The sequence below is a fragment of the Chiroxiphia lanceolata genome, chromosome 1 (assembly GCF_009829145.1).
Source record: "Chiroxiphia lanceolata isolate bChiLan1 chromosome 1, bChiLan1.pri, whole genome shotgun sequence".
Classification (NCBI taxonomy): Eukaryota; Metazoa; Chordata; class Aves; order Passeriformes; family Pipridae; genus Chiroxiphia; species Chiroxiphia lanceolata.
The window spans coordinates 104,875,045-104,896,183 of record NC_045637.1 but is presented as its reverse complement, the minus strand read 5'-3'; the positions used below and the strand labels follow the sequence as shown (position 1 = coordinate 104,896,183).

The window sequence follows — 21,139 nt, the reverse complement described above, 5'->3', positions numbered from 1 at the left end:
GCTCCTATCATAGTCAACTGAGAGGGAAAGGAGGAGCTGAGGAGCCTTGCATGTTATGCTGCTTCTTCTGCCCATCTGAATACTGATCACCAAACTGGGTCTCACCACAGATGTGATTTAAGACCACACCTGAACCCCCATTTAAACAAATAAGCACATGGGAGGAATTTCAGAGGTGTGAAACAATTAAACTGGTTTTGGCTTCACTGAGAATTCTAATAAATAAGTCATTTGTTTATAGCTCTCATTATGCACATTATTTAATATAGCTTTTATATATGATAAAATGTCTGAATTTCTTTGTCTCTCATAATAACATAATGAGCCATTTTACCAGTTCTTCAGAATGTCATCCTAACTAAAAGTTTTAGAGGTCTAATGCAACAGCACAAACCATAACCTAATAATCATAGAATAGAATTGGAAGAACTTGGTTTGGAATAAGCATGTTTTCATCTTTTTTTTTCGTTACTGTTTTGTAAGTAAATTCTACAGAATGCAGAATGTAATCTTATTCATCAAAATTGAGAGTTTTTTGTAACAGAAATTGCAAGAACTAAGTGCCAGTGAAAATTTTGTTGCAAACGTTCAAGTATAGAATTAATACAAAAATTCTCTTTCTAGGGAAAAAAATGTTATAGCTATGATTTTTTTTTTCATTCTTCATAGCTAAAAAGAAGAAGCTAAAATTGCAAATATAAAATATATTTTTTCAACAGTTTTAAATGAAACAGTGTTCCGTTAAGCATTCCTCTAAATTAAAAGGTCTTGTAAAAATAATATTTTACTTACTTTCTTTTGGATCATTCAGGTAAGGCTACCCCTTATGTTATTTTTAATCTTTTTTGTATTATACCAGGAAAAACAGAACACATTTGCTGCGCAGAGTAAGTATTTTTCTTCTGGTGAAACCCAATCCTATTCATATCTCTCCTAATCTAGATCTCTATGCAATACTCATTTCCTTTCTGTACCTTTTAAAAAACAGCTAATATAATCTAATCTATTGGTGACATTTAGAGGGAATGAATGAAGACCTGTCTACTGAAACCTTGTATTAGTTAGTTTATTTAAACTATCCTTCCAGGAAGATATCGAGGATTAAGCAAGTAGCATCTGACATATATTCCTCCAAGGAGTTTTATTCTTTCCAATTCCTCAGAAGAAATCTGATTAGGTTATAACTCAATTTCTCATCAAGAATTGCCACCTGCCTTTATTTTGATGCACAACAGAAATCTGCAGATTCACAAACACTAAAGTGCCTCATTATAAAGTTTTTGTGCGTTTCTATTTCTTTAATTCTATTCAACATACTGTAGAAAGGAAAGTTGATTTAACTGAAACACAAGTTTGATGTAAAACCAGAGAGGCAGAATTCAAAACTGGGGTCAACCTCAAAGTTTATGTGTATAGTAGTTTGGATTTTGTTTTCCCCCAGAGGCTAAGAAAGTGGTAGCCCCCAAGGGGTGGAAACCCCTGGAAGTTTTGAAATTCTGCCCAATAGGCGCTCTTGTGAAAATGTAAACATATCACAAGCACCGGAAGAGAAGAGTTGTAGTTTTTAGGGTAGAAGAAAGTAGCCATGTTGTAAGACCAGGAGGAAGGGGCTCTGAGCCCCTTGGGGCCTCTGGGGCCCCCCAACCCCAGTGGGGGGCTACAGAGACTTGGAACAGTGTTAAACTGGACTAGGTGTCTGTAGTTAAGCTGGGAGATGCTTTTCCACTGTGAGCAGCAACCAGAGATACTGAAAGCCACGGCAGCCAGCACTGACCGGAGGAAAAGCGGTGGCGCAGAGCCAAAAGATAAGAGAGCAGCAAAACAACCATGCAGCAAAGCAGACAGAACTTCTGCAAACCTGAGAGAGAAAGACCGGCAACAGAGAACAGAACCAAGTTTCTACAGAGAGAAAGCTTGGGGGTAAGAACTGCAAAACTCCCCTAAACTTCCTTGGAGATCCCTCCAAGATGGAGGGGGTGGACTCTTACTGATTAGAAGTCCTAGATGGAGTAAAGGAGCTGAGAAGCTCAGTCGTCCTGACAGCTCAGCCAGGACGGTGTGTGGAGGTTGACCTTGAGGCCCTCCCTTGCTGCAAGCTACAAAGAAGCTCGCAGCCATCTTTGAGGCAGGGCACAGGAGCTCTGCAAGGGGCTGAGTCCCCTGAAGATAAGGACTGTCGCGAAGACCCCCTGTGCTTCGTGATATGACGTGGTGATAGTGCCCTTGTCCTGGGAAAGGCAGCCCACGGAAGACCCCTCGTTTGGAGAGACGAGTGGCCGAGGGGGATACCCCCTCGTGTGTGCTGGCAGAGATCCAGCTATCAGCAGCATGCATGAGATGAGGAGAACCTGCTGCCTTAGAAGAAGCTGCTGCCCTGAGAGACCGGAAGGGATCTGTCCTTCTTTCCCTCCTGGACTTTTATTTGGAGGGGAGAAGAGATCTGATCCATTGTAAATACTATATGGTATTTACAACTATCTCTACTATATGGTAGAGATAGTTGTAATTGTGTGTATAATGTGTTATGATATTTATTTGTACAGTCATTGTAATATATTCCCTTTCCCCATCCTGAGTCTGTTTGTGTTTTGTCTGGAAAAACCCATCTCACATTAGGTTGAGATGTGGGAGGGGGGTGGAGCTAGGGAATTGGATTTTGGGGTATCTCAAACCATGACAATGTGCCATCTTGGTCAACCACCATGTGGCCTTAAAACTGCTTATGTGCCTACAGTGAAAGTGATACAGAAAAACACCATCTGGCTGCTTCAGCACCTAAGGTTTTCAGAAGAAGCAATAGAGAAACTGAACCTCTCTTCACCCTCTTAGTCTGCTGTCAAATCCTTGTGGATCCACCAATTAATCATATCATGCACCTAAGTATGATATTATTTATGCATTCTGCTGTTGGATAAAATACATAAGCACTGTAGGAAGCAAGGATTGTATATTAGGTTCTCCCCTCATTACAACATACATGTATATTCCAGCTAAATTCATCCTAATACCTTGCTCAGCATTTTGCCTGTGGTTAGTCCCACTCTTCACTGTTTATGTCTACTTACTTATGCTACACAGAATTCAAGCGCCTCCCTCATGACTCCATCCTGTTCCCACAGGCAGAGCTACAAAAGTTAGGCAGCATTATTACATGTATATACGGCAAATAATCTAGGTCTTAGTCTTTTCTGAGCTGCATTTTCTTTAAAGGAAGATGTAACGAAAACACAACAGAAATACCAGGATACTCAGAAATTTTAATATGGCTGGCTAGAGAAAAGCATAAAACAAAGTGAATCTGTTCTGTTCAATGTGCTAGTAGCAAAAATGGATTTGATCACATTTCTCTTTTTTTTAGGTGGTATGGTATTGTTCTGAAAAAGATCTGTGAATCAGTATCTGGGAGAAACATGATAGTGACCATGAAATAACACCTTGGTGAATTTTGAAAGAGTCTGATCACTAGCAAACACTCACTAGCATCAGAAGTTCTGAAATAATAACTTCTTTCTGAGAAAAGAAAGCTAGACAGATACAGAGGCAGTATTAAGCCTAAAGCACATATCTAGGCATTATTACCATTACTATTGGTTCCCAGTGACTGTATAGTTACAACTATTTTTTTATCCAAGTTTGAAAGAGCAACCTATAACCACTACAAAACCACTTCTAGTCTATTGGACTTATAATTCTATTTCTTTAGAATCTCATCAGTATGAATATTCTGCATGAGTTCAATATGTTCATTTTACAATTATAATGATTCCTGGAAAAAAAGAAAGAACTCTATAGCAAGGCAATTTTTCTAAAAGTCAAACTCCATCCACAAATAACTAAAAATGCTTTTCTGTATACTGTTGTATGCAAGACCAATGACTTATTCTGGAGACTTTATTGCTTGTCTGTATGAACAAAAGGTGGATCCAACATTTTAGTAAGACACTCCTTTGCTCAAAATTATTACCTCAGACAGGTATTACCAGAATATGAAATGGTTATTCTATGGTTTTAACTACACCTCTTTCTAATATATCCAGTAGAAATTCTAGTAATCCAACAGGATTGGCTGTCCTCCAGAGGCATATACTTCTAATGAACAGGTTAAATTTACTCACAACTCGATACCTGATTATAAATTCAGAGCTGCAGTTATAAAACTGGTTGCAATCATAATTGTACTGTACACAAAGAAAATGCCAGTATCTGGAAAATATTTAAAACATATGTCATAATTACTTGTTACAGCATTATGTCATACCTGTCAAGCATTAGGATGATTACTAATTACAGCATATAATCAAACAAAATCAGATAACAATAGTCTATTTTATTTGGATAGTGATGATCCATTTTCTTTTAATAGGAAAAATAGTAGAAGTATTGATATTTATATTTGAAAGATTTGAATTTAATAAACAAATGCAAGTGAGAGGATGATGTTATTTTAGTTTTATTTAAAGGTTAGTTGTAATGTGAACTACTATGAACTACTGAAACTTTTTTGCATTGGTTAAATTTTTTGTAAACTTTAAAGTTGAGACAACATTATGATTTTGTTTATTTTTGAAAATGATCATATAGTGACAGTTTCATTAAGAATAGCAGCACTGTTCATTCAGGAGAAGACATCTTAATCACATAATAATAAGAAATCTGCATAATATGCTATCTTCTCCAGGTATGAACTGATGAGAAGCACTAAGTGATGAATAACTTGAGAGAGTCATCAAAGCAGTTTCACTTCAGAACTCAGTTAAGTAACCAGGGAGTTAGTTTCAACAGTGTTATTATGGGATCAGGTCAATATTTAGCATCTAGCTCTGTGAGAGCATAAATTTCATGTCCGAGAGAGAGCTTTGTGGATGTTTGCTCAGTGCTCTCATCTTCCCCACAGGAGAATGAGAATAAAATAATAATTACATACGAATGCAATACAAGCTGCACATTCAATCAAGTCCCCTGAGTAAATTAATGTATATTAGAAAAACCAAGAAATTAATTTCCACACAAAGACATTGCTCATGACCTTCATAAATTGTACATTACACTATTTGATTAAGCTGTTCCTATATCAGTCATGTTTTGCATGTAGCAGACAGCAAAAAAGCAGAGGTTTTGCCAAAAGAGCTTGTAATATTATTTAAATAAGATTTTAAAAGTTTACCATTATCATCAACTTTCCTTCAAATCCTTTCCCTGCTAATCTTACCAGAATAGTAAATGTAGGCAGTTGTGTGTGTTTGTGACAGGAACCCCTTCTCTCTCATCTACCAAACACAAAACCCCATATTGTGGAGCTTACAGCATGTGCCTGGGCAATCATGCTGGCTGAAGCAGGTCATCAGATTTGAAGCTGCAAGGGTGAAAACATAAAGTTTGCCCAGTTGTACCTAAGAGTGACTTGGGCAGGAATAAAAAAGTAAAATCAAAAATGCCTGTGAATCAACTGGATGCTCTCCTGTGTCAGTTCAGGGAATACGATTACCTATGATGAGCATGGAATGGCAATGTACAATCAGGCACTTCTTCCAGGCATGATAATTCAGTCTCTTTCTATGGATAACTACCTAGAGACATCTAGGAGGAACAGTTAGCTCTTGATGGTACTGCTGAAATTGCTGATGATCTTATTCAGACACAAAGAAACTTCCGCAGTTCTTTAACTTGATTAAAAGGCTGAGAACAAAAATCTTCTAGCATGCATTTAGTAATTAGTTTGCAAAATGTAATGCAATGAGTGCAGAAAGCCACTGGACTCTGTCTACTCAGTTAAAGAATCTCAGCATCTTGATACGAGCTCAGCTTGATACGAGACAGGCGCTGCCCCATGTCCAAATGTGGATTAGATGAATCACCAGGAGAGCAAGGGTAGAGGTGGATTCCATTTCAATGAGGGTCCTCTCTTCAGAGAACTTTTAGGAAATAAATAGTTTTTAAGTGGCAAGGCTTTCACCTACATGTAACTAAGAAGCTAAACGCTCTGTTTTGATTTACACTTCAAAAAACAAACAGGTAGTCTGTGCATCTTAAGACCATGTTTTTTTCTTTGAAAAGGACCCCACAAGACAAATGCATGTAGCAATAGCATGTCTTGAAATAATTTACTTACAGCTGCAATAATTGCATCCCTATATTATGAGGGATCACAGTATGGGAATGCAATCCTGTAAATTTGGCCCCACTATTTAAAAAGGCTGCTAAGAAGGGCAAAAAAGATGGTGAAGGGACTGGGACAGAGAGCCAGAGAGAGCCAGGGCACAAGTAATGTCTTGGAGGTGCAAGAGCAGTGGGCAAGAACCAAGCTGCAGGGGCCCAGAGGAGCCCTGATAAGGGCTGTGCTCAATGTCACAAAGAACCCCTGGGCCCACCCTGGAAGTCTGGAAAGCTTCCTCTCACCAGACATGGGGCACAGGGTCAGCAGATACCTGGCCAAAATGGCCCAAAGGAGGCCAAGGGGCCATGCTCAGTGCTGCATAGGAAGGTGAAAAGTGCTGCAGGGAAGAGAGGCTGTCTTTGTGAGGCATGAACAGCAGGCAGCAACCTGGCCAAAAGGGCCCAGAGAACTATTACCATCACATGCTTGATGTTGAACAGAAAGTAAAAAAAAACAAACCTGGGGACCAGTGGCAGTCTGCCTGGATGAAAAATTCCTTCCTGACCCTATAAATGGCAATCAGCTATTCCCTGAGCATATGAGTAAGACCTTCCTCCTCATTCCACAGGCTGGTCACACCTCCCAGGAAATCTCCGAGCTCTATTCTGCCCTACCTAGAGCCAAGTCAGAGGGTTCCAAGAGTGACCAAATGCACTCAGCCTGATCTACCTTTGAGTCAAGAATCCTTCCCACACCTGGCAGGCCACCAATGAGTGCTCCAAAGCACTGGGACCCCTGTGACATCTCTGCATCTCTTTTCTTATGACTGCTGGTCCCTGGTTACACAGCAGGAATGAGAACAGTGAGTTCTGCCCTGCTTCTAAAGTCATTCCCTTGGTGTTGCCATGGCTATCCAGCAGAAAAAAGATTTCAATCCTTTAGATGAGCTTTGAAGAGGGCCCTGCTGGGAGCTGGCATTGCAGTGGAGAACCTCCAGCAGCCTTGTCCAGCCTCCAATCCTCCTCCCCCAGCCTCCCTCCAAGTAATTCTACCAGCTCCTCCATGACTATCTGTCATATGTGTTCGGGCAGGCCCCAGGCCAGCTTTGGAAGTGGGAGATGGGAGGGTGCTCCCTTTTACCCTGCACTGTGATTGCTGTGTTGCAGGATGGTGGCACTGTGCCATGGGGGCGAAGGGGTCCTCCATCCACAGCTCCACTTGCATTAGCCCCAGCCTCTGCCAAACATCCTTCAGAGGAAGGCCTTTGGGATGCTGGCCCCAAGGCAGTCCCTGTGCCCAGGAGGCCCAGTGTGCTGTCCCTGCCCTCAGTGACCAAGCGCTGGGCACAGCTGCTGGGTGTCCCTGATGCATCCTCTGCCGCTCAACTCCCAAGGACAAACTCAGTGTTGGTACTCTTCTCTCAAGCCACGGAGGAAATGAATCCTGCAGCTCAGAGACCACCACTATTTCCTGTCAAGTTATCCAGAACTCTGCTTTACATATTCGTCCTCCTTCAATATACCTAAATGTTTACTGACTTACCTTTTGTTTCAGCAAGAACAAGTCTTTATCATGAACAAATAATCCACTTGCTCTAGAAAATTATTTCACTAGCCTACATTTTTAATAATTATAAAAAAAGTATTTCTATTTCTTAGAGTTAAAATGAAAGCAGATTTTTTTTTCCTCTCCCTGAGGGGCTTATGTAGGACTAAATATGAGACAAAGAACAACTGAGCATTTTTGGAGATTTCAAAATGTCCAGCGACAAGATGATATATAATCCACTAAGTAACTTGAAAGAGTCTCATAACAATATCACTGACTATTGTAACCTGCGTAATATAAGTCAAAATGTAAAAAAAAAACCCCAAAACATGGAAAAGGCATAAAATAGCATTCAAACAATTTGTTTAAACAGTTACTGATTACACCATTAAGTTATTTAACAGTCTGGGTCATTAGTCATTAGCTTCCATGATCTAAGTTTTCCAGCTGTGTGCAAGGGATAAAGTTTGTTAACACATGGAAAAATCCAGTTCATTCAACTTTTAATGTTTCTCATGCCTACTTTCCCCTGATTTTTAAAGAGTTCTTTTTTTTTAAGAGTTTAAAGAGTTTTAAAGAGTTTAAAGGGTTTAAAAGAGTTTAATATGAGAGAATTGAGATTTTTTTCACAGTAAAAAAATGCAGAAAACTAAGATATACTATGAAGAGAAAGATAATTACACTATCACTATTTTGCAGCTAGCTCTGTAGAGTTTGTAATTTTCTATCTGTCTATTGATTTGTGTTAATAATATGTCAGTTGTTACAGTCTGGTACAGAGGGGAGAAGTGCCACAGTATTAAAAACACTGTCATCTGAGCTAAAATCTCTGTCTACAAAGTGACCTTTCTGGACTGAGATGGATTATGAAGTAAACACACTTGAATGTCTTGTGTTGAAAGACAATTTTTATCTCCATTTCCACATCAAAAATTTGTATGGTTCCAGAGAGAAGTGGGGAGAGGAAGAGGAGAGGAAGAAGGCACAAGCAGGAAGTGTCTTCCAGCCATATGGCCAGGAACACCTGCAGGCTGAAGTCATGGTATAGTTTCAACTCTTCCTCAGTCCTATTTTACTTAATTTTTGTGATTTTTTTCTTGAAAAAAAATCAACTGCAAAGCAGGCTTTACTTCCAGTCAGGACATTGTTATGTCATCTTCTTATGCAGAGTACTGCTGGATGATGTCTGTCTTACTGCTCACTGTCTGCCTCACCACTGAACTGGTAGAGAGAGGGGAGAGCAGCGAGGAAGTCCAGAATCCTAAAGTCTGCGTAAAGAGCCAGAAATGAAGATCTTTAATACTATTTGTAATGATGATTTCTAATGCCAATTTTATCTTGCTGCCAGTTACATTGTGGCCATTTTTTTATGTACCAATACACTTGCTGTGTTTTGTTATTTAGATGAATTATCTCAAATTTTGATTGGCAATCACGCAGTTTATAGAATATGGCTTTAGAGGATTAAAGCCAAATGCTGGCACCCTCTCATACAGTGTATCCCCACTGCAGCTAAGCAACAATCATCCAGAAATGTTCTGCTGCATGTATCTGATTACATAAATTAATTCTATAACATGAAATTATTATCAAAAAATGGCATCTAATTAATCTCACTGTGTTACAGAGGGAATCACACAATTTACACATTCATAAAACACCAGAAACATGAAAATTTTTCATTTTTTCCCACCATTTTTGTCACATCACCTGTTATGGCACACAGAGATTTTCATTAAAATTGGTTTATATGCTGCAAAGTCTTCAATGACAGATTTGGCACTATATTTTGAAATTGTTTGAGTAACTCCTAATTATGATTCAGTGATTAAATTCCATAATTCTAGCTGCAACAAAGTAAGGCAAAATTTAGAAGTCTCAAAGACTGTTGGGATAAATTAGTTATATATGTGAGTAATAATTCCTGTTCAATGTCCTGTACTAAAATCCTAAAGAACAACAGTACCATGTGGACTGTAATAACAGGTTAGATTGTTAATGTTAAGCAAAGGAGGTGTATAGGGACCTGTGCTGTCAAAAGCAGTACAGAATGTTGATCACCGTGACAACAATACAACTTCCATTGCTAACACTTAGAGGTAATTAAGAGACAGAAACAGGGCTGATTATTTTTTTCTCAGTAGCATTTTTACTGCCTGTAGTTACTACATACATACCTGCATGAAATTATATGTATATAAATTATTTGGCCACTGGTAAAAAGAGAATGTCCCTTCACCTTGGTGTTCCCTTGTAATAAGATGTCAGCTTGTAGTCTTTGCAATAGCAAAATGTTCATGTGAGGAGGGGAAAACTGAAAATGAAAAATCATTGGTTGTGGCAGGAGGGCCTACCCTTGGATAAGAAAATCCAATCAGAGAATGCAAAAAGTGAAAGACATCGAGCAAGCTATCTGTGAAGAGTTACCAGTGTGCGAGAGTGCTGCTTTGGGTGTTGAACTATGCTAAAACCGTCCTTGTTCACCAAACTGCAGGCACACATTCTGCTTTTTGAAGTTGGATGTGACATATAAGCTAGTGGCTGGCCTGTAAATTTGTGACTATCAGCCAGTTACTTTATACTATAAAAGTCCAGTCCACTTTCAGTGAAGTCAGGTTCTTCTAACATAACCCTTCTTGGGGTGTATGTATGGAGATTCCTCCCTTGGCTGGGGATGCACTCCAAGGATACTCCTGGAGGTTGAGTAAAAGAGATCTCCCCAAGAGCGCTGGTATGGGTGAGTTACATCAAATCTCTACTTAATAACTATTTCTTTTTCTAGCTTTAATATAATTGCGTCAATATAGTGCACTATCCTATCTTACACTATACTAGTAGTATTTCTAGCTTTTATATTGTGTAATAAATAATTCTAAGATATTTTATCTGATCACTTGTAATAATAAATGATTCATTTTATATAAATATTCTCATTTTGCCAAGCATTAAAACCTGCAGGACAAAAGGGGTTCAATCACATCTCTGTAATTCCTTAAATTTAAACCGTTGACATAATCTGAGGCTAAGATTGGATCCAGCCACACACAGGCTCCTCTCTGAGAAGGAGTTTAGAAAGCAAGGGAGTCCTTTCTGCACCTCATGACTCAACAGAAGGGCTTCTTTAATAAATTTTGTCCAAGCCTTCCATTCCGACCCGTGACATGGGTTCAGAACTTCTATCTCCCAAGTACAAGTGTAATACACTAACATGACTATTCTTCAAACATCTTAAAAAGCTACTGGAAATAAAATGCAGAAAGCTTTTCCATACAGGGGCCAGTGTTTAGCTTGGCAGAACCTGGGACTTTGGATACAGTTATCTCCAGGCAGGTACAACATGAGAACTCAACCAACCTTCAGCACCTTTTGTTACGCTCTTACAGAAAAAACTCTCCCCTCCTTACTGACCACTCTCGTTAATGATGAAAAATGCCATCATTTACAACTTCACCTTTTGTCCCCTGAATCAAATGGTGGAAGTCTACAGTAGGAATAATTCAATGTGACAGCTTATCTTTTTGCCCAGTGGGGGTCTTCACTGAAGTGTGGCTATGAAAGCGATTTCCATGTTGATAATGACTGAAGCCTTTATGATTCAGATCCAAACTTATTTAAAAAAAGCAGGAGGATCCCATTATAACACGCCATGAGTATCTTCCCATTTCAAAGGAAGTGAAATTGAGATGATATACAGCACACATGGTACTCAGACTCTTTAAAAGAAAGCCACATAAAAAATGTTATATATAGTGGCATATTGTAATAGAAGTGCTTGTAAACTCTTATTTACACATGCTAATAAGACAGCAATGAAAATCCAATCAGATCTAAAGTTTGGCATTGTTATTTCTCAGCCAAAGGCTTTGCTTTGAAGTGCAAACTACAGAGGAATAAACTTGATTATGGGAAAACAACAAACTTGATTACATCTCAATCACTGGAAGAAACAAAGACAACCCTAAGAAAATTCTTTGAATACTATTCTAATTTCCTATGATTACACAATTGTTACTCTGCTTGCAACACAATCTTCCTGTGATTAAAAAGCATAAATGTCAGACATAAAATTTTAATTTATATGAGGATGATACCAGTGTCCAAGGTAGCAGAAGAGAGAAACAGAGTGAGAATACATCTTTTATATAAAGAAAACATACATACATAACCGTATCTAAAACATTGTTATTTATGCCAAAATATATAATGAATACAGATTTTATATATATAATAAATGTAATATATAATACAATATATATATATATATATAAAGCATAACAATATTGTCACATAATGGAAGGCCACTATATATAATATTTTTATGTGGCATATAGCATATGAAATATTTAAATGTATATGATGTGTTATAGAAAGAAATAGCTTCTAAATAGCAACTTTTACATGAAGTTAACTTCCAAAGTAAGCTGCTTGACATACAGGAAGTCTTAAGTCTTATTTTTCATAAATGCATTGTAAAGCTTTGATTCTAATTAACTTACTCTGTAAGTTACTTGTAATTTCATAGTAATACATTTTAAAAGCTTAACTTCCCTATAATAACTGAATTATTTCTAATAGAAACTCACATAAGTGGGTTCAATCATTGGGATCAATTCAAACTGCCACATAAGCTTAGATTTATCCACTGGGGAAAAAGCAAAGACTTAATTAGCTGTATCTTCACATTCTTTCTTCCAAGTTAGTTTACATTTCCAAAAAACAAATATTCAAAATAAAACCAAGCTATTCAAACTGCCAAATACTAACCACAGAAGTTCGTTTTAATTTCAGATATGCGTGAAGAGACAGAACAAACTCCATCGCTATGACAGCAGCTTGTCACTTCCTCCTTTCACTGTGACTTCAACCTTCAACAGGGCCATGAGGAGCAGCAATATAAGGTAGCCCGACATGCCAGAACAACTCAGTGGTACACCACAAAGCATGCTCCTTAACACTGACATTACTCAAGTGGTATGCTGGATCTCTCTGGGATGAAGTTATGAAGTTCATCTTCACAGCAGCCCATGGGTGCTGTGTTTCCCAGCTGTTACCGTGTTGGTAACAGACCACTGCTGGGCAGAGCTTACACAGTATCAAGGCTTTCTCTTCACGCTCTTCCCCATAAAGGCCAGGAGGATGGGAGTGGGTAAGAATTTAGATGGCAACGTAGCTGAGGTAGCTGACCCAAACTGATCATAGGAAATCCCATATCGTACAACATCGTGCCCAGCAATAAAAACTCAAGAGAATGGAGGAGGAAGTTTCTCTTCCCAAACAACCATTACAGGTGCTGAGGGCCTGCTTCCCAGGGAGCAACTGCACATTTGCCTGCTGATGCAAAGTAGTGAATGAATTCCTCTTTTTTTTTTCATTTACATGTGCAGCTTTTGCTTTTCTTATTAAACCGTCATCTTAATCCACAAGTCTTTTCACCTTCCTTCTGGTTTTCTGCCCATCTCCCAGGAGAGGGAAGAGAGCAAAAGGTAGGGTAGGTGTTTGGCTGCTGGCCATGGTCAACTCACCACAACTTGTTTAGTGCAAGTGGATGTTTACATTTCAGGAAGAGAAGGTATTTTGCAAGATCAAAGCAGTACGTCATACTTCATTTTTTACAATAGCATCTATCTCTTTGAGAGTCTCCTAATGTACAGTAGGAAATGAAAAGCACACGCATTTCTTTACCAAGCAGATATTTGCCGATGATATCCAAAGTTACTCAACTTGTGGAATCTTCATCCTTGGAGATATTCAAAAGTCAATTCAGGACATGGCCCCGAATAACCTGATTTAGCTTTGAAGTTGGCCCTGCATTGAATGGGGCTTGGACCACATGAACTCCAGTAGGTGCCTTTTACCTGAATTATTCTAGGGTTCTGTGATCTTGTACTCTTTGCTTCTTTCATAGTTGTATTTAAAAAAGCTATTTTCAGATTTTCAGCTGAACGGGTTTAATATACAAGTAATTTTCATGATAAGCCATATTGCCTGCATTCAGGAGTTGGGCTACTTGTTCTTTCCCTGTCTTTCCTAGTATTTTCTTTTCTTGCCAACAAAAAAACTATTAATCAGAAGCAACATAAATAAACACACATAAGTGGATGAAAAGGTAGGGCTCAGAGGAAAAGGCTGCCCTAATTCTGAATTACTCTTTTCAGTTTGGAAAAAAAAGAACAACAAGCAAACCCAGTAAGTAATATTTTAATAAAGTTTGAGCATTTATTACATGCACAGATATGCAAACATGTGGGCCTGCTTTAGTCCTCTGAGGAATTCAGTGAATCCAGAAGGCACTGAAGCCAGGAAGCACAACTTCTAATTGCAAAAAGATCTCCATAACACTCTAAGGAACAGACAAAATGTGTGAAGAATTTCCTATATTTAAGGTAGCCCTATTATTGATCTGTAGGATGAATCTGATTACAAGAACTTTTCACCTCCTTCTCTGCCTGTGAGTGGGGAGATCTGAGACATGCCTTCCACTGCACCCTACACGGACTACAATTTAAAGCCATCCTCTCCATCACCTAAGCATGGTTCCCACTGCTAAAAAGGTAGGACCACCTTGACATGATCACTGACAGTGTCAGGACCATCTTTTCTGTATATTTTCAGAATATGCAGGACATATCAGTGTACCATACTACGGGTGATCTCTCTGCAACTTACCTGTCAATAATGGCACACATGTCAATGGTGACATTAGCAAAGCTTCCCAGCTGGCCTTGCTCCACTGCATGCAAATCCACCAGCTGATCATCCACATGAATAAACTGCATGCATCCTTGAAAAGAATGCTGAAGTAGTGAGTGATCCGAGTCATTCATCTGTACAGGAAACCCTGCAGAGCACCAAAATAAAGAGCATTATTAACAGCGTATACTACTACTTAAGGTTTTTTTCATAGGAAAAGAGAGATGTTTTCTAGATGAGGGAAGAAAAAAAGACAATGTGGCAATGATTTATTACACAGTTATTCATTAACATGGAAATATTGTTAAGTAATTGGCAACTACCTGAAAGAATTTATATAGTACAGCTGATGATCAACTAATTTTTGTCTAAAAGGTGGAAGTCTTCTCTTACCCTTCTCCTCCACCAGTTCTCTACTGCTGTTTCTCATTCTTTCTCTCTCATACAAATATTAAGGGAATAGGAAAAGGATTTATCTCCTTGCTATATTTTAGGAATCACATTCCAATTTGTCTGATTTTTCTGAATAAAAATATATTCCATGTATACCATGAAGTGAATTTCCAGTTCAGTTTTCTCTAGAACCAGGCTTCCTCTTTTTGTCACTTTGTCTTTTTGTTCATGGGCAATGAACATTTGTATTGGAAACTTTCTGTAAACTTGAAAATAGCCCTAAAATCTAATATCCTGGACCACTTCTGAGGAATCTGAGGACATTCTGTAGTATTTTCAGTTTCGGTCTGAATACATTTATTTTCTTGTCTGTTTGAAGGTGGTTTATAAGAGATGAGAATGAATTAGTGTCTTGCTCAGGCTAAAAGGCAAGGAGACAGAGGATGTTTGTATGCAATTGTCTTACTGAATGCCCTTCAGAAGTGAATGTGTCAATTTACTTGAGAAAAATGTCCTCGATAAGACAGTGGAGAGCCTCATTCACTACTTATAAATCTTTAACAATGACCTCCCTGAAAAACCTTCAAGAAAATAATTTAGACAGAATCTGTTCAAGAGGTCCATGAGATCAGGAAGGAAGAGAGAGGGGCTAACAACAATTTATTGGTAAAAAAAGGTAAAAAGTTTGAAAATGCATAATGGTGTAGCAGAGTTCAGCTAGGTAGATGACCAGCCATTCAGTACTTGTCTGTCAAGGGGAAAAAAATCACACACATTTGTTTTGTTAGCTAAGACAGATTATGTAGCTCCCATTCCTTCTCCCACTTTCCCAGCCAACTTGTCTATCTGCAGTGCCTTACTGCCTTTTCAATACCATTTGTGGAGACAGGAGAATTACAGATTATCAAACCAATACTTTGAACAGCAGCAGGAAAAAAGGGAATGAACATAATTTTAACTTCCATTCTTGAACACAGTTTATCACGTCACACAAGCAGTTGAATTGTCTGAAAGGCAGGGCAATAAATAGAGGACAGAAGCAAGCAACTGTGGCTTGAGGACAGATGATGTCTACTTTGGCACTAAAAAAACCCCAAGTTAAACGTAAGTCTTTCCCAAAATATAATCAAGTCACATTTTAACTGAAAGGTTTTGCCAGAGCATTCATATAATCAGTAATGCTTTTTTAGGTTTTCTGAAACAACCTTGCCCATCATCTAAATTTACTGTTGGTAGCTCCTAAATTTCCCCTACTCACTTCAGTAAACATTTACTTCAGAGTTCACTGATGGTGGTACAGAATTAATCAGAGATGCTATAGTAATTAAGCAGTGACAAAGCTAAAAGTTTGCTCTGACAGGTACTTTAAGGAGTTAGGCAAAGGTTTGCCTTGGGGTCATATCACAGCTGGAGTAAAATTGCAGGGAGTCATAAACTGCTACAAGGAAGGCAAATAAACCCCTCACACTAATACACATCCACTGGAGAAGGAAAGCTCCTAGGAATTCCCCAAATGCCTAACTAGTGCATAATAACCTCATTTTTATTTTGGACTGGCAGAAAAATCAAGTTGTAGGGACATCATTTATCTTGTCTTTCCATCATGTGCACTGACTAGTGACCTATCTGATGAAAAGGGGACAGGGCTTTCAGAAACCTGCCTCCAACTTTTTTCAAGTTTTTTTTTTCCAGTAATTGATTAAACTGTTAAAGACTTTACAGACAACAGTACAGAGAGACAAAAGTGCAAGTTAATTCTCTGTTGTTTGGAGGATGCAAGCACAATATTTGCATGTTCCTAATAGATGCTTTCTCCAATTAGATTTAAGCAGATCACTCTTGCAGTGTAACTGTCTGTTTTTTAAACTGCCACTGAACATTCCCCATAACTGCTTCCAAACAAGAATCCCCAAACTAACACCAGGCACATGGCCATTTAGATCTTCAGTGCATCAGCAGAGCTGTGCAGGAAACCTACGTTTCTTCCAGTTCAGAGCACTTCCACAATTCCTTTGTTTTTAATGTTAAATTCAAAGTTACCAACACTGGGATAAATTCTTAGCAATGTTCATGTAAACCTAGCAAAGCCATAGAAATTATACAGATATATCTGAATACAATGAAAGGTTATCCACCATCCTTCAAACACTAACTGAAAAGTAGATCAAAACCAAGAGCCACAATTCACTCTTCACATCATAAAGAGTATGAACTAGATATCTAAGTTACAAATGTATTATCAGATTTAACAATATATTTAAGCAAATTGTTACTAGTACTTGATACCATTCAAGAACAAACCACAGAGGTATTCCAATATGTGATTCTCACCTTCACTGCATCTAAGTATCAGTTCTTGGCATACACAATATTAGTGCACAGTTATTACTGCTCTCTAGGACTCTCTCTATGCTTTGCTACTGGTTGAACCTGCAGACAGGAAGATGGCAGCTGGGTCCCTCAGCCGTGGTGGAGCCCCCAGGTCCCTGCATTCACTGACTGGAGAAGGAGAGAGTCGTGGGATGGAGTAGCTGGAGATGGCAGCTGCTCCATACTAACTACATAAATCAAGCTTTCCTCTATTACCCAAGAGAGTAGGATACACTGAGCATTAGTCATCTTGAGATTCTGATTTTTGCTGTAGCTATCAATGGATGAAGGCTGTAATTTTCTCATTCATATGTCTTTTTTTTTTGCTTCTCTTGCTGCTACTCCATTTGCTGTTTTTAGTCATGTAAGAAAACTGGAAGGGGGTGGGAGGGTTTATGCACTATTACACCACATTGCATAAATTGTCTGTGAGGCTGACTGGGTGTCAAGGCATTTCAGTCATGCTATACTATAACAGATAGTTATGCAGAGATAATTTCAAAAGTAACCAGATAAGCCTTGTATGTAAAACCTACACTGGTTTTGAACTACTAGTCTAATGCCCATTAATTTTGGTGGGACCTGAACACTTAAAATAATTCCAGTGATAATCATTTGAGCAACACTTCTGCCTGAAACATAAACCTCAAAATGACCTAGTACCTTGTGGCTGTTAATTCAATACACACGACAACACCTTTTCCTTCCAGATTTCCATTATTGAGACATGATTCACTTCCTCATCCTTCCCACAGCGAATGAAATTTTAAATAAATGAAGTTCTATAACCAAAGCTGACAGTAATGGTGTCACTAGAAAGGCTAAATAATGAATGAACAATTTGGACAGTACTGTATTGATCTTCTTGTTGACAACAAACTATGTACATTTACAACATGCACATAAAATGCTGTTTAGACATTTAAAACAATGTTCATGCTTATGATTACAAATGCATTTTAAAGTCAGGTAAACTCTGTTATCCTGTAATTTCTACATCTTTCTGACTTTTTCTATACAGAATCTGTATCTTACAATTTTATTTTTCACATTTTAAGACCACAAAGAGATGGATTATCCTGAAAAGGTCAGACATGGATTAAATCTGAATTTTCTTGCATTCGATAAAATTTGTATCCAGGACTTCATTCTGACTTACCAAATACAGAGCAGTCAAAACTCTTGATCCAGCTCCTGATCCTATTTCAAACTTGCAAGGAAAATCAGAAAATCTATATTTTTAATTCATGCTCTTTTTGATGTTAGAAGTCTCTTTAATATATTAAAATAAAAAAAAAACCAAACAAATACAGTATAATAAAACATTTCTGAAATTAAAAAAAATATTCTTTTTCCAGTGTCAAGGTCTATTATGTCTCTCTTCCCATCAGTTGAATAATGTTCTATCAAAGCCATTATAAGAAAGGAAGTTGAAGGAAGAATACGTTCAGGTCCCTGGTATAATAATGGAAGAACATACTGTCAGAATATGTGTTTAAACATCTGATTTAAACTACTTATTTCTGAGATCTGGCCTGAAATGAAAGAATGAAATACCATACCAGGGTCTGAATGTACATTTTGATATTATTTAGTATCCCTATACTAAATATTCAGATTTTCCTTGAAATGTAATGCAAATTTTATTGTAACAAGAAGACAGTTTTTCTTCTGTGGCATTATAAATTTTTTTCTTTTGTTTCATTTGTAAGTTAATAAAAAGTAAAATAACTCAATAAAATAAAAAATATCTTCAATAAAAAAAAAAGTAACTGTTATCTTAGATATCTAACTGGTAGTCTATATTGTATTCAGCTAGTTGCATGGGTAGATGCAGGATCTAGTAATCAACAGAAAAAGTCACTGATCTTAAGTCTGATATTAATTTATATTGGTAGGGTATTTCAAGTATATACCCAGGATCCCTGCTGTGCAGAATGAGAGAAAGCAAAAAAAATTTCTTTATTGGTCAGGACAAAAATTCTTTATTGGTCAGGATAAATAGCAACGCAGCCTCATTTAAGTAACAAGTAATCTTCAAATTTTCTATACACATCAAACAGAGTTGAAATGTTATTCTGAACCCATGGAACAAAACTCAAATTCAGTGCCTAACAATATACTTAGATTGAAGATCAGCTGATTTTTCACATGATAATAAGCAGGAATAAACACTGAAAGGAAAGCTCAATCCACCTACTGACCCAAATTGACTGTAGTATTTTATCCTTGTTTCAGTCAAACCATAATGGGGCCCTTAGTGTGAAGTGGAAGACAGGCAATAACCTTGGAAAAGTAGAAAGTTCCTGCTTCAAAATCATGAAATAAACCCAAAAAATTGCAGAAGAGATGAATAACATGAGTTAAAATAAATTTTTTTTTTAATTTCATTGCATCTCTGTAAAACTGCAGAAATACTTAAAAACATACACATATAGTTTCTAAGTATTTGAAGAAATACCAAACCATTAAATGAGGTTTCAACATAGTAATGTCTCTTGTTTGAACTCCAGTCATCCTTCTGTATTAGGGAATATGAAGACTAAGGATAGGGTTTGCCAAGACCTTTGAATCCCATTTCTAGCAACTGTAAGAACTGTTCTGAAAATCATAGAAACATATACTGATGAAAATAAAGATGAAAATAAACACGACTTCAGAGTCTTTCAGCTTGGTGGATCGCAGTAAGGCAAACCAGAATGCGGACTACAATTTTTCTGTATGTGTTTGAAAGTTACCTACTTCTTGAATAAGTAATTTTCTAATAAATTAATCTTTATTTTGCCTTCATTGTGTTGCATATACAGAAATACAGAGGCTGAATGCAAGGCAGTGCATTCTATCCCAACAAATGCAAATTACTAACCTTAAAACCCCAAATATGTCTCCATACACAGAGAAAAATGGAGTTTACTAATGCTAGAGCTTAGAACAAGATGATGATGTGCTTCGAGCACTACTGGGACACACATGAGCCCCTAGGTAAAACATGCTAGCATTAATGAAGTCTCCAGTGGACTTCACAGAATCTTCTCTGTCCATGTAAATTGCAGTATGATGAAAAAGTTTAACAAAAGTTTAACCCTTGGATCAAGGGTTGGATTTGATGGTCTTGGAGGTCTTTTCCAACCCCGTTGATTCTATGATTGTATGATTCTATGAACATAATCTCACACAACTTGGTGGCACTTTCTACCAGTGGTGTGGTTCCTGATTTTTTTTCTCTCTTCTGGAAATCTGGTCTTCAGCCATATCATTTTCTCTAAGAATGTTTTATCATCAGTTGTCTGCTTATGAATTGGAGCCAGTTCTGGAAAAGTACTGAGATTTTTCAGTCTCTCTGTGTGCTGTCATTCCTTAACCCTCAGTTAGATTTTACTTTGGTGTACTACACTGATTCAGTACCTAACAGTTCTTGATGAGACTGAATTTTTAAAAAAAGCTCTCTAGCTGAGGCGCAAAGAATACCAATATAGCACTACCAATTTCCTTTGCCATGTACCAGAGAAATTCTAGGGTTAGGTGACCAAACCACAGAAAGAGGTCATGTATTGCATAACAGGTTATCTGAACATGTAATTTTACTGGTATTGTTTATAAGTAGGTCACTGAGGAAAGAAACAGGCAAATAAGAAAAAGCCCAAAAGATACTCAGATAAAATTTGACCAACTATCTGTGAACAGCCACAAAACAAGTTTCACGAATACTCTTTTACAAGATACTAAATGTCTAGGATTATAATCTAGAAAAAAAAATAGAGGAATACAGTTGTGAAGGTCCCGTGACAAAAGCAAAACCAAAAACCAGGCAGGCTATCTTTAACAGTACAGAGGAAAACTACCGACAGTAAAAAAGGAAGGATAAGATGAGACTGGATGTGGCACTTAGTGCCATGGTCTAGTAACCACGGTGGTAGCGGATCAAGGGTTGGACTTGATGATCTCAGAAATCCCTTCCAACCTGGCTGATTCAATGATTCCATGACTACATTATAATTGTCTCTTTTCACCAGCTTTGTTGAGACTGCCGTGGAACTTAGTGTG

At 37.8% G+C, this 21,139-nt stretch overlaps 1 protein-coding gene across 2 annotated transcripts in view; it reads right to left on the bottom strand.

Moving 5' to 3' along the window:
• CNTNAP2 (contactin associated protein 2) overlaps nucleotides 1–21,139 on the bottom strand; it is a 1,030,565-nt gene that overhangs the window by 394,876 nt on the left and 614,550 nt on the right. For both annotated transcript variants that reach the window (XM_032681831.1, XM_032681841.1), the window contains one exon: nucleotides 14,309–14,480. In XM_032681831.1, coding sequence (XP_032537722.1) covers nucleotides 14,309–14,480 — 172 coding nt within the window. The remainder of the gene's footprint in view (nucleotides 1–14,308; nucleotides 14,481–21,139) is intronic.